Source organism: Falco peregrinus, chromosome 3 (genome assembly GCF_023634155.1).
Source record: "Falco peregrinus isolate bFalPer1 chromosome 3, bFalPer1.pri, whole genome shotgun sequence".
NCBI classification, from domain to species: Eukaryota; Metazoa; Chordata; class Aves; order Falconiformes; family Falconidae; genus Falco; species Falco peregrinus.
This window is the reverse complement of record NC_073723.1, coordinates 118137880-118152259: the sequence shown is the minus strand read 5'-3', so window position 1 is coordinate 118152259 and position 14380 is coordinate 118137880. Positions and strand designations below refer to the sequence as shown.

The window sequence follows — 14380 nt, the reverse complement described above, 5'->3', positions numbered from 1 at the left end:
GCGGGGGGGCTAAAGGCAGATACAGCCCCGCCGGGCACACCGCGGTTGTCACCGTCTTTGAGACCTGTGCCGGAGGAAAGTTAGTCTCTCTCCTCTGATCCACATTCACAAGTCACCTTGTACAACCTGCTCATTTATCTTTCCAGTAAATAAGCTAATTAAGTAAGCCTCTGGAGCTCTAAGGTGTTAATAAGTTTAAGCATCTTCTTATCAATGGACAGTGCAATCCGGCTATTTCATATCGTGATTCTCCAGTTGTTTGCTTTCAATCTCTCCTGCCTGCTTTAGAGCTCTGTGTGCTGAGGCACAATAGTAACGGCAAGATACGAAGTGAGGAATGACCTATCAGCGAATATGCAGATTCCAACCTAAAAATACGAAACAGACTGAAGCTGTCCAAGGTTAGCAATGACTCCAAGATTTGGAGGATGGCTGTGATTCTGCCTGAGCATCTTCAGAAAAGAATTATTGGAAAGGCTGGTTTTGGGTCCGTAGATCGTTTTGAATTTACTCTTGTGTCTGAGGATGCTCTGTTGGAAAAGTTTTAATTCATTTTTGCCTGCCAAGTATATACTTACTAACCTTGAATCAGAAAATCATATTGATGGAGGTCCTCCAGCTGTCAGGCAGATTTATGGAAATGCAGGATTTTCTAAACATCCATTTTCATGGCTCATCTTGTTTCTTCCAGGAGGGACCAAACCCATTAGAACAAAGCAGGTTGAACGTTGCTCGTCCATATGTGTCTTCTGACTACGGAACCAGCACAGGGCGGGTTCCTGAGCAATTTGTCTCTGCTTTGTGCCAGCTTCTGACTCTGGTGCCTGAAAGCCCCCCAAGCCTTCGTGCTTGCACCTGTAAGGGTGTCTCATACACAGAAGTTGGCTTTGAAGTTATTACACTAGGCCTTACAGATAACATAAATCTGATGTCTTTAAAGGAGAGCACTGTTGGGCTCTGAAATTAGGTGCCTTGAGGCTTTATTGCTTCTGAAGCAGCTCAGGGCACATTATAATTTCCTATTGTCCTGATACTTTCTCTCTAAACCTGCTGCAGTTGCTTCCTCTGTGTGAACGGGTCTTTTTTGATCCGTGCCAACTGTGGGGAGCCTTTTTTTTTTTTTTTTTTTTTTTTATCTGGGACGGAATCCATCACTTGTTTCAAAACATGTATAATCATATTCAGAAGCACCTCAGAGAATCTGACATCTGCTTCCTGCAGCACCGAAAGGCTACCTTGCTTCATATTTTTCAGACCTGTACCTGTCACCAGCTTGCATAAGGAATAAATTCCCATCCCTGTGGTATAGTCCAGCCCTGGCAGTCAAATGTTATGGATCTTTTGTGGGAATTTCATCTTCCCCTCTAGCTTCGGGCTTTGGCAGCTGTACTGCTAAACTGCTGGACTTTTGCTGATGGATGATTACCCTCTTTCAGCATGACAATAATCAATATTGCTTTGTCCTCAGCTGTCGGAAGATGTCGCATTTCTTAAGCAGCCAAAGAAACGCTGCGTGGCATATACTGACATTTCTTTTTGCGCAGTGGAACTGGCTGCTGTGCTCACAGCGAAGGTCCCTGGGCATCGCTCGCAGCAGGGGCTGCGTCTGCCCTGTGTCGCCCGCCTCTGCCGAGGTGCCACGGAGTGGTCCAGGCAGAAGGATTTTGAATGTCAGGGCTGTCTGTGCTGACTGCTGCTCCAGGCTTTGCCTCTGCACCTTCCCCCAGCGCTGGTGGAGCAGCTCAGACCCTTTACCCTTTTACCTTGTTGCTACCATCAGCCACAGGAACAAGAGCTACACAGAATTCCTCATTTCAGGGATTTAGAAATAAAGGTGTGTCGTCTTCCCCCCCCGAATTTCCCCAGCTTAAAGCAGGACAATTTAAGCTTTCTGGACCATATGCTAGAAACCTGATCTTTCTTCTGTTTTTCCTCTCTCTTAACTATCCCTCCAGATGTAACTTCATAGCGCAGTGAGCATACATCTGACGTACACCAGGAAGGGAGAGGAAAACATCAGGTTTCATGACTCTGTGTGTGATGCCCAGGGTAATGTAAGGCAATAGATTAATAGCAGTAGCTGGGGTTTTTGAAGAGGAGCTCTAGGGATTTACGGTGTAAGTCAGTAGGATGCTGGCACTCAGCTGCTTAGAGAGTGGTTCAGAGAATTTCTTATGCCAGTAAAACGAACAAAGGTACTGGCTGTGCTCTCCACTTGATTCAGTATTTCAACAGTGCTGGCTGCAAATCTTTACGTGTTGGTGTGGGTTTCAGGGTTGACGTGGGCGTTTTATGGTCTCCTTCCTTGGGAACTTTTTTTTTCCAGTGGTTCATCCACTTTCTTCCAGGCAAAAAAAGTAATCGCTCCGATTTCTAATTGTAGCCATCACTTGCGGCCACCCTGGCAACCCTGCCAACGGCTTGACGCAAGGGAGTCAGTTCAATCTGAACGATGTGGCTAAGTTTGTGTGCAACACTGGGTACCACCTGGAAGGAGCATCCCAGTCCCAGTGCTTGGCCAATGGACAGTGGAGCAGCACCCTGCCCACCTGCCGCGGTGAGTCCTCTGCCCCCCTGCTCTATGTGATTTGTCTGCGCCTTCCTCGCTGGTTACTCTGGGTTCCTAAGATCTTGCTGTCAGAAATCCATGTAAAGCAAATCTTGCGGTTCCTCAGGAACATACGACTGATGTTTGAGCTCCGAGGACCTGGGTAGATCGCATGCAACAAACCCGATTTGTCTCTTGGACTCCACTCAAAGTTGTTAACGGACCCTGCCCAGCCCTACATCCTCCAAGACATTGAAGTGTGTGTTGTAAGTGGGGAGGACACAAGAAAATACCAGGCCAGACCCATAGCAGAGGTCAACCTGGTACCCCTAGACCAGCTCATGCAAACCAAACGCCACGGTCTTTGTGCAGAGCCCTTTCTCCTTCGAGGCTGCCCTTCTTCTGCTGGTATTAGCACTCAAGTTCACTTATCAAATTCCCATCCCCTCCCTGCACTCCCTTCCTCTGTACTCCCTTAATCCAGCATCTCTGTGAATACTGTTGCTGTGTTGGTCAAGGAATCGGTTATTCTCATGTATGATGTGAGATGGTTTGGGGCCGGAGAGCAAGGCGCTGCTGCTAGTCCTCGCGTGGCAAGGCGAGAGCCTGCAGCATTGCCTATAAGGATTTTTTCTATTTCTACCCTATACAATCTTAAAAAAAAAAAAAAAGACTGGGGAAAAAAACCCTTTTAAATTGTGGAAGATGTGATTTGCAGTTTTTCCCCCTTTTCCTGCTCGTTTTTGGAGAATCCTTTGTTCTTTGTTACACCCTTTGTTTTGTTTTGTTTTGTTTTTTTGTTGTTTGTTTGCAGTTGTAAACTGTACTGACCCTGGGCACCTGGAAAACAGCATCCGTCAAGTGCAGCCAAGTGGTCCTCACAGATTCAGCTTTGGAACAACTGTCTCATATCAGTGCAGCCATGGATATTACTTATTGGGTACACATGTCCTTACCTGTCAGGGGGATGGCACTTGGGACCGTGCCCTCCCACAGTGTCTTTGTAAGTTCTTAATAATACCCATCCACCACAGGCTTTCATCCCATGTAGTTCTCTGTTGCTTAGCTGAATGGTTGTGTAAAAAGTCTGGATCCAAAGCCCTCTGTAATCCATGGGAATCCTTCCATCAGCTTCACTGGCCTCTGGATCCTGCCCGCTGAAGGGGAATTTGTGGTCTGAGAAGAGAAATCCTGGTAGACAGAGGTGGTTTCCCTCTGCAGGGGAAGGTGGCTCCCCCTGGGTTTTACTGGTTCTCTGCAGCTCCAGCAAAAGTGTTGCAGGTAGAGAAGGGCAGCAAAACCTGTGCAACACAGATCTTCTTAGGAAGCGGCGTGCAATTAGCCAGGCTGAGGACGAGCATATTTAACACCGCTGGGGCATGGCTGAGTTTCCATATACCCACTCATCCCCGCGGCTTTGAGGGAGGGAAATGACAATGCGATGGGGAAATAAATGCAGGTTTTATTCTGCTGTAGCGCAGGTGCTAAAGAGGATTTGCTTCTTGACCCTTGCTTTATGTTCCTCCTCCTTTCTTACAGTATCCTGGCCCTTTCTGCCGCTGTGGTTTGCAGAGAGAATTGGGGGGTTCTGGGCAATGGTTTGGCTTGAGGTGTCTTTGCAAAGACACAAAAACTCATGGTGGCCTCACACTGCAGGAGTAGTACCTGGTCCAGGAGATCTCCCTGCATTGTATGAAGGGTGTCAGTGGGGGTGTCCCCAGCTTACACTGGGGGGAGCCAAGGTCCAGAGTGCCTTTCCAGGTGACGTAGGGCTGCCCAGTGACAGGAGCAGACCCCTGGCAGACACAGCTAGAACATCCTTTTGCAGACATAACGAGTAGCATAACGAATGGCGGGGGCAGTCAGAGATGGAGCTCCTTACATTCAAATCAGCTTAGCTGTTCCAAAGCCATGATTGTTTCTGGTTTTGTTTTGGTTTTTTTCTTGTATTATCCTTCGACACCTAGTCATACAAAGCAGGTTTGGGCACATTTTCCTTTCCTTTTGTTAGCAGCATGCCACCTCCTCACACTTGCAGCACCCTGCACAGGCCATGGGGAATTGACAAGTGATAACGGTGGGGTGCCGCAGCCGCAGGGGCTCCGAGGGGGTAGTTACCTTGGAAAACCTGGCAGCCCGATATCTCAGGCTCCCTCAGTCCACAGCTTTCCAACTAAGTAAAAGGGATCTCCTTCCTTAAAATGTTGACCATCCCTTGACTTGGAGGATTTGTGGGCACTCCCAAAACTTTGGACACTGAGGTCAGTTTTAAGACTGATCATTTGGATTCATGGGCTTAACAGTTTAAAAAAAAAAAAAAAGACATTTTTGCATGTCTTTGTTTCTGCGTGTTGAACTTCAGATATGCTCAGTGCTGAAACTCATACTCCTGTAAAGTGTTTACAGCTGGGTACCTAAAATTACTAGGCACTTTCTAAAACATAAATTAAGGAGGTTGATGCCAGACAAGCTTGGGTTGCAAATGTTGTCTCATGACTGTTCCTGCGGAGGGAGTAAAACAGGGCTGATCCCCTTTGAGGCGTATGACGGCAAGTCCAGTAAATACACGGGAGCAGAGCCTGACACATCAGAAGAAACAGTCTTCATACCGTGTACATAAATCCTTTAAAAACCTCCATCCCACCACAGGTTTTAAGCTTAGCTGAGTCTGCTGGAGTATCTGTTATTAAATTGTTAGTTACAGTGCGAGTTTAAGTATTACCTATCAAACCCATTTCCTTGCAAAGCGTCCTTGGTTTTAGTCACAGCTCTGCACCAGTGTATTTCAACGCCCACGTGCCCAAACATACGCGTGCTCTCCTTTTTATTGAAACATACATCATGTTTTCTACCTAATGCCACTATTGGTATTTTTAGACTGTAGCAGAGGGAGATAAGATATCCATTACGGATGCTTTCCTTCAGAAACCGAGTGGTGCATGGCGCTGAGCATCCTCATCCAAACCTGTCTAATAACCCCTGGATCTGCCACTGTATTTGTCAACAGCCTCCCTGTCTCCACTCTGATTGCTAAGCTAAAGTAAACCTATTAATTATTGTTAGCAGCGGGTTTTTACTAGCAATGGTCGAGTGAGCAGTGCTCAGAATCTGCTGGGATAATTTGCTCAGGTGTGACATGGCATCGATTGCAGCTCTGTGTCGCAGGACCTGGCGCTGCCGAGGGTGGGTGGGGGTGAGGGTGTGCATGGAAATACTCCTGTGTAAGAAGGGATGAGCCTTTCCAAGGAACCTGCAGAATGCCTGTCAGCATCAAGACTAGACATTTATGCACAAACCCTTGGCAGCTCTTACAGGATGAGCTCGTGTGCCCCAGCAGGAGACCGATGCAAGGTCTGCTATGCACAGCTGCACCGTGGCGTGAGTCCCTGGGCGTTCGGTGGGCTCTGGGGCAGATGAGTGGGTTTAAGCTGCCAAGGTCCCATGCAGCAACCTCAAACATGTGCAGTATGGCCTCAAACAGTGCAGTACTTTGCTGTGTCCCTGCTGCACCTGCCTGTGTACGAGCATCACGGGCAGTTCCCTCCTGGTTGAAGCTGTTGCATCTGTCTCTTACAGTGGTCTCCTGCGGCCACCCCGGCTCACCCCCCCAAGCTCAGATCTCAGGGGACAAGTACACCGTTGGCTCCGTGGTGCGGTACAGCTGCCTCGGGAAGCGGACGCTGATCGGCAACTCCACTCGCATGTGCCAGCTGGATGGGCACTGGAGCGGCTCCTTGCCGCACTGCTCAGGTGAGGTGGGCTTCGGGCAGGAGGGGATGGGGCAGTCCAGTCCTCCCACTTCCATCCTCTGAGAGGGCAACCCGATGTGCTTTGCTGAACCAGAGAAATACACATGCTACAGCGGGGGATTGTGGAAGACTCTGAAAATCACTGCGTCTCAGCTCTCCAGTCTCCTGCAACTTGGATGATAAGCTCTGGCACAGAGTAAACCGCTCGGCTGGCAAGACGAGAAATAAATCACTGCAGCAAATGTTTGTGGTGGGAGGTGGACTACAGCCTGCTGCTTTACAGTTTTCTCCGTGCAGAGGCTGTATAGGATGAACATGTCTTATGCAAAGTTGGATCCTTGCATCCTATCTGCAGCATCTGACCCTCTTTCTCATGCGTCCTGGTAAAAGAAGTCCGTGAGGCCCCTTTCCAGGGCCTGACATCTGCTGTTACGACACCACAGCGGTCCTAGGTCTGCACAAGGCAAGTGCAAGCTGGTACAGTCAGTTTTCACATCATCAGCATCTCCACTGAGAGCGCTTTGGCAACAGAAGTCCATCCCCACTCCCATGCCAGAGTGAGAAGGGTCTTGCACTGAAAACATCCTGATAAGCAAAAAAGTCCCTGACGAGACGAGACTTGGGTCCAAGGTGATGGGGGATGCAGTGAGTTGTGTTTGCCAAGCCTTCCTGAAACCAGGGAGCTGGGACCTCAGCCCATGGCCTCCAGCAGCAGGCAGGATGCTGTGCAAAGCCCTCCCCATGCCAGCCCGTCACTTGGTCCTTGGAGAGCACAGAGGCAGCCAAAGTAAGAAGTTAGCTGTAGCAAAGCATTTGGGACACGTGTTAATTTTTAATTATGCCACTTAGATTTAGCAGCTCCACTTGACCAAGTTTAACCTCTGCTTTGGAAGGCAAAAAGAAATCAAGTGGAGTCATCCTCCTATTCAGAAGCCATATCTGCAGAGTTCTTGATCTGTAGCTACTTGGAAGGGTTTTCTGCTCTAATTCGTGCCTCTTCCCCGTGTGGTTTCCACTGTCTCTCCTGTCATCTGTGTGGGTGGATTTTTTGAAACGTTTAGTGCGACTCCGACTGGTTCCTACGGACATCTGTTGGGTGTGATTTTTCTGAATGGGTCCATGGAGGCAGCTTGAGACCAAGGCTGATGGCCTTGGATGAGCCCTCTCTGTTTGGGGACCGGGCAAATGTCCACTACCTCCGAACCATGATTTTCCACCCAGGGGCTTGGGGGTAAAGCTCCTGTTTAACACCAAACTGGGGCGGTACGCCTACAGAAGCAGCGAAGAGGCAGAACACAGCTTGGCTCATCTCCTGCCAAAGGTTCTCTGCTGCGTGCGGAGGATCCCTGCGGCGCCACAAGATGAGACAGAAAGACTTTGATATCGGTTAACACGTGAAAGAAAATGCTGAACCTGGGAGCGTTCTCCTCCTTCTCTTTCTGTGCAAGATGATGAATGCGCTCATTATGGTTTATATTACACATAAGGCTGCAAAGGCTGTACCTGCAGCAAGGCACAGAAGGCCTGGGAGCTGGGAACTTCATTGCTAGCTGCAGGAGCGAAATCGTCTTTCCTGGCTTGGGGGTGGATGTGTTTACACAGATCATTAGCGGAGAAAGCCAAGAACAGGCAATACACGGTGTGAGCCCGTGTCAGGCAGCGAGGAGGCGGGCATTTCTCCAGCCTGCTCTGGAGAACCCCTGCGAGGCATCTGCTACAGCTGCTCCCTTCCTCCTGTCCCCCTGCCTTACAGCCGGCAGCTCCAAGCCTTCCCAACTTGTACAGGCGGGTGTTTCTCAGCTGGATCCCTCCCCGCCTCTGTGCTCCAAACCCAACAGCTTCTTGTTCTGCAAATACAATCGGGCATGCTGAGGTGGCTCGGAGCATGTCGTAATTTCTGCTTGGAGGGAAACCATCCACATGACTGATGCTGGCAACCGAGCTGCTGTCTGCTGGAGCAGCTGCCGCAGGAAGCGGCTGCAGCTGCCAAGGGCTCCATCTTGAGATGCAGGAGTTATGGCCGTGGTTTGCAACCAGCTTAAAACCAGTGGGCTCCCAGAGTTGGGGGACATCTCGTCTGGCATCTCCCCGCTCTGCTGATAGCCAGAGTTAAACAGAGTCAGCCACACAACGCAGATCGGTGTGCCGGCCCCCCAAACGCGTGCAGTGGCGAGGGAAGAAGGGCCGTATCCTATGAGTTGCTTACTCTGCTGATACCGTGCTCTCTTCTCCACAGGAGGCAGTCAGGGGATGTGCGGTGACCCGGGGATCCCGTCCCACGGCATTGGGCTGGGAGATGACTTTGATGTCGGCAGCGTGGTCCGGTTCAGCTGTGAGCCCGGTTACATGCTCCGGGGCTCATCCGAGAGGACCTGCCAAGCCAACGGCTCCTGGAGCGGCACGCAGCCGGAATGCGAAGGTACTTTGCCAGCTCCGCATCCTCTCCCACGTCATGCCAAGCCTGCAGTGATGTCTCCAGAAGCAAGGCAGGGAAGGTTGTTGCAACACTGCGGCAGGGACAGCTGCCCAGCCAGCCCTTCCCTCTGCTTTAGTCACCAGGGACAGTCTGGTGCTGCAAGAAATAATACTCATGTTCCCTGTTTCCTCCAAGTAGTGCATGCACGGCAAGGACCCTCAGGTCCCCCCTTCCCAAACACCTGCAGGTCATGTCTCGTAGGAGGGTTTTTCCTCACTGGAGGATGAGTATCGCCTTTTTGCATGCCCAGCTCTGCTCTGCTGTGCAGGCTGCACCGGTATGGTATAAAGTGTTTCGGGTTGTTGAGGTTCATGCCAACATCTGGATTGATGTATAGAGTAGGAAGAGCCTTTGGGATCTGGTCCTCGCTCCCAGCCATCCCCCAAGAGTGTCGCTCCCAGGCTTGCTGTCCGTGTCTCCTCAGCTGCATCACGTACCCAGCTCGGTGGTCAGAAATGCCCCCTTTGGGCAGAACGCCTGTGGGTACCGCTGATGCATTCAGTGCTGCTTTGGTGAGGAAACGCAGCAGAATGAGAAATGTCAATAGCTTCAAACCCCCGTTAAAGCTGGAACTGGCACATGCGAGAGTCATTTACATTAAGTAGAAACACAAAATGCAAATTATAATCCAGTAAGCATATTTTCATATTTGAAAACCCCAAACCCCTGATTTTTCCATTTGAAGGAGTCAAGTAAGACCCTCTAATCCAATCTAATAAACCCCCAGCCGCATTCTTCGAGCTGTGCTGCTCACTGCTGATGTTTTATAAAAGTGTTTAAAAATCAATTGGGAAATGAACAAAAGCCAAAATGAGGCAGGATACCAACTGCAAGGAGACCTGGGCAAGTGCTGCTCTCCAGCTGGTTTGAAAGCCAAAAGCTCAGAGAGAGTTTGTAAATGAATTGGAAATTTATTCCAAATTGATGGAGCTCTTGATTGAAAAGACACTGAATCATGTTATTAATACACTCAGGTCTTGGGGGTTTTTTTCATTCTCTGGTTGGTGTTTTTTTTTTCTTGCGGTGGAAAGGCTCTGTTCATTAATCTTAGGACAAATAACCCATCAGGTTCCAGCGGCACCAAAATGCGGATCCGTGGCAGCTTTTTTTTTCGTAGTTTATGAATAATAATAACATTATGCCTGTAATGTAGTCATTTAATGTTAAGTGCTGACTGGCCAATATAGGAAAGTCATTTACAGTGATGAGCAGTGTGCTGTGTCTCCGTCATTTGTATTCACAGCCAGTTGCAAGCGCTACAAGGTGTTCTTCTGACTGCGCTTTGAATGCTATATTCCACTCGCTGGAAACGGTATTTATAGGAGAGGGAGAGAAGAGATTAATTTTGGGATTTAATTCAGGGCAAATCAAGATGAGGGCCAATGCTTGGAAGGAGCGGGCATCTCGACGCTGCCGTGGAAAAGCTCCGGCGCAGCAGCAGAGCTGCTCGGCACCTCCGCGGCACATTAGCTCTCTGCCTCAGCCACTTGTTCGCTGCTCTCAGCCACCAAAATTGAGCAAAATCGAGCCTGACGGGGCTTCGCAGGTCACCAGCACTAGCCTGCCCAGGGAATTCAATGCAAATTGCTCTCCAGACGAGCTGCTAGGTGAGCACGGAGGGTCTCAGCCCGTTCAGCAGGAGCAGGGAGCCCGCTGCAGAGGAGCATGTAAGTGCGTGGAGGTCGCGAGGACACCATGCAAATCCTACAGCATAAATAGAAGGAAAGGAGAGAGGAGCTGATATCTCCATTCCAGAGAGAGAGAGCAAGCTGCTGTAATAGGTTCAATGACAAAGCGTCTCCTTGACTTTGAAGTCAAGGGGTGGGTATTCAACCGTCGATGCTTTCCTGCGCCGGCTCTGGTCCGCAGAGGGATGTGCGCGGCCGGCGGGAGCACAGAGCTTCGCAGAGGGTCACCTTGAAACTCATCGGCTCTTAATCCCAATACCTGTCACCCACTAGAACTTTTTCAAAGAAAATCGAAGGAATAGGGAGGCAGGAAGAAGTCACAACTGATTTTTTTTCTTTTTTTACAAAATGCACAAATGGTTTGGATTTAAATGAAGTGCAGGGACTCCTGGGACTTCTGCTTCAGCCTGTGCTATGTAGCTCCAGGTTTTCTGTCCCTGGTAAGAGCAGCTTCCCTGGATTTCCAAAATCGCTGATTTCAGGCCTCATTTAGCTTTAATTTCCAGCAAGTTTTTAAAGTGTAAACGGAATTTTATATTCTTTTTTTCCCTTCTTCTCCTTCCTGGTGCCCTGGCTGTGTTGGCAGAGGAGTGTTGCAGGAGGGAGCTCATCAGTCGGACTCTGCCACACGCTCCTTCCTTCCCTTAGAAGTTGAGCAGAATATTTGCTTGTATAATGTTTATTGATTCCCCAAGTGAATTAAAGCCGCATCCAAAATGAGATGGGGGCTCTGGCTGCTCTTTGGCAGTTTCAGTAGACAGAAACATGTTTATTTTAAGTGATAACACTGGGAAAAGAAAGTTTTGTCTCATGCCCACTTGACTGCTGAGGACATGGGAGGTGGCAGGGCTGGGATTCGGGTCTAGGCTGCTTTTTTTCTTTCTGTTAGGTGGGTTATGGGTTACTGGTTAAATTGAACGGCATGAAAATTACCAGCCCTGAAGCAAAGGCTTTGGGACTCCAAAGGCTCTCAGCTGTGTCTTATTCCAGCAGGAGGTTTTGCCTGATGTGTCAGGCGTCATTAGGAGAGCGTTTCAGCCGGGCGGTCAGATGGCAGCAGAGCCCAAAAGAAGTACGGACGGTTAGAAAGATTAGGTCAGAGGAGGGGGAACACGCGAAGGACGCTGTATCCACGCACCACCTCGAGTGTAGTCAGACATGCACCGATAGCAGTCATCAGCCCTCAGCTTTCCCTCACTTCTGAAGAGCAGGGCTTGCTGCTCCTCACAGAAAAGTACCTTCTCTTGGCACTGGCTGCCAGAAAAGCCCTGAAACAAGGCCCTCTCGGAGTGTTCGGGGAGGTATTTGCTGCGTAGGGCTAGGGGAACTGGAATGTATAGTAAGTCCGAGCCCTTGCCCTGCTCTGGAGGATGCTGCTTTGGCTAACGGTGGTACATGTTGGGGCGGGGGGAGCTTGGTGGCCTCATCTGATCATGCTCTGAGCATCAGTGGCTTCATGCACAGCTATGCCAGCTCTGAGCCCAGGGCCTGACCAGAGAAACTCCCTTCTCCCAGCAGCTTCTCGCTGTAAAACACATAGGAAAAAGCAAAGGAAGGCAAGGGGGGAATCTTAATAAGCTTTTCAGAAAAAGGATGCATGGATTGGCATCAAATTAATTATTACTGAGCTCTGGAGCACCTCTGAGCCTTGTGATGTTTTATATAGCAGAGGCCACTTCGTAGCATACAGAAGCTTCCCAGCTGCCCCCACCCCAGGAACAATGGGATCGTGGGGAACGGGCTCTGGCTGTCATCAGGAGTCAAGGCAGACACTGCCGTCCCTGCTGTCACCGCTCGCGGGCTGCCCCAGCACACATGCACCGCATGCATCCTCAAAAATCAGAATTGCTTCCTCGCTGGGAGGAGGAGCTGGGGAAGGCTGTCGCAGCGGCAGCAGCACATGCAGCCCATGGTCATCCCCGTCTCAGCCAGCTGCTGGCTCCGAAACCCACTCGGGTTCGGTAACAGCAGCTGGAAGAGCGGGCAGGGAACACAGGAGCAGGGCAGCGTGCCCTTGGCTGCCTTCCAGCTCCACATTGGGGCGAGTAGCTGAGTTTTCGGGAAGGCTCAGAAGCACATTTTTAAGTCCTCGGTCCTTGCTGTGCCGTCTCGTGTTATACTTCGCGAGGAGCTTGGAGCCTGCCATGCTGAGCTCACCCCATCCCGCTGCTTGGAAAACCTTGTGCTGCGGGTGGGCTTTGGAGATGTGCAGGTACTCGGTGGGAATGGAGTTGATGGCTCAAAAAGGACTTCATAAAAATCACCGTAGGAACAAAATCTTCTTTGATAAAGCAACAAACCCAGAACCCCCAAAGTGGGGAGTTCCGAAACAGCCTGTGCATCCCAGGGATGTTTGGGATGCTGCAGGAGCAGTGGCGGGCTTTGGCCTTGCAGGGTTGCCCCGCAGTGCTCAGCACCCTGGCAGGGTCCGTGCTGGTGGCTGCCAGAGTGGGCTGGGAGTCGGGACGCTTGGGTCTTTGGCACAAACAGGGAGCCGTGTGCTGGTGGCGGGGTGAAGGGTCTGGATCCTGCGTTCGTCGGTTGTATCTTCTGCAACGTGGGAGAACCCCAGTCCTGGGTGGGAGGCGCGGGGTGAGCTGGCTCTCGGCACCCCTCGCACTCCTTGCTGCGGCGGAGAGTCAGACCCTTCTGGTCGTATCGGCCATTTCAGCTGAGCATCATCCCTTGAAACATTTCCCAGGTAAAGAAGCAGCAACTCTGAAGAAATTTCCATCTGATGCAGCTGCTTTTCAGGTTATTGTCTTGAATTTTGACTTCGGTTTAAAGGCGATTGGGTTTGAGATTCTTAAGGGAGATGCGAGTGGGTATGACTATGGGGATTCTGGGCTTTTCAGGATTTATACTCTGTTCAAAAACCAGAGCCAAAGCCGAGTTTTCTTCTGGGGCCTAATTCATTTTACACCTCTCACTGAAGCTAAAGGGAATTATTTACCCGCTTACTGCTCACTTGCATGATTAGATCCTGTTTGTATTTAAATTACTATTTCAAAAGTTCAAACTTTTCATTCTTACATTTACAGCTTCCTTTATATCTAGCCTGTACGGGTCACAGCTGATGCACGCTGCGATTAAACCGTTTCCATGAGTCGCCTTGCAGTCACAAAAATAATATTTTTGGGTCATCTGTGTGTGTTTGGCCACGTGCGTAGGTGGAGGAGGTTGGGCAGGAGAGAACAGCTGATGTATGGGCAGGCAGTGAAATAGTAGTTTCGAGCTTTTTCTGAGATGATAGGATCTGACTTTTATCCCAGCATCTCTTGGAAATGACACCGTGTATCACAGAGACGTTGGCTGCATGAGAAATCGGTAACGAGAGCGCACCTCAGCTGAGTTTAGTGCCATGCAGAGTTTCTGTGCACGCAGTCCGGAATGGTTATTAGTTTCCTCCTGTCAAACAGATATGCCTCCAACAAGCTCCTTTGTTAACAGGCTGTCAGCAAACTAAGCAACGAGGCAGAGGAAGACTTCTCTCCTTGCGCTGGTGGCTGGTGCTGGGAGCTGGAGTTGCGTTTCTGGGGTCCCAGGGCAGGAGCGGGTCACCTTGTGTATGCACCCACTGATGCTCTTGCAGAGGTTGTGGCACGATGCAGGGAAGAGGTGGGAGCAAGGAATTTCCTTGTCAAAGAGCTGGGATTTGTGGTGTAAGCTTTTCCTTAATTCATGTGATTTTCTTTTGTGTCCTGTAATTTTCAGGGTAAATGAGGGCTGGCTGCAATTATTGCAGGTGCTTATTTGGTCATGACAGGGCTTCGTGCGCCACTGTTCGCTCTGACGCCTTTTTATTGCCGTGGTGCTGAGGTACTTCAGACATAAAACTTGGGCACTGACAAACCTGTAATTGTATTCCCACAATATTCTCCTTCCTCTGAGAGCATAATTGGATATAGCTGGGCAGTGA

The 14380-nt window shown here is 49.9% G+C and overlaps 1 protein-coding gene across 1 annotated transcript in view; it reads left to right on the top strand.

Annotated features, from left to right (window-relative positions):
* CSMD2 (CUB and Sushi multiple domains 2) overlaps positions 1-14380 on the top strand; it is a 305852-nt gene that overhangs the window by 271717 nt on the left and 19755 nt on the right. Inside the window, exons 54-57 of the mRNA XM_055800542.1 lie at positions 2384-2557; positions 3363-3551; positions 6125-6298; positions 8534-8716. Of these exons, the coding sequence (XP_055656517.1) occupies positions 2384-2557; positions 3363-3551; positions 6125-6298; positions 8534-8716 (720 nt within the window). The remainder of the gene's footprint in view (positions 1-2383; positions 2558-3362; positions 3552-6124; positions 6299-8533; positions 8717-14380) is intronic.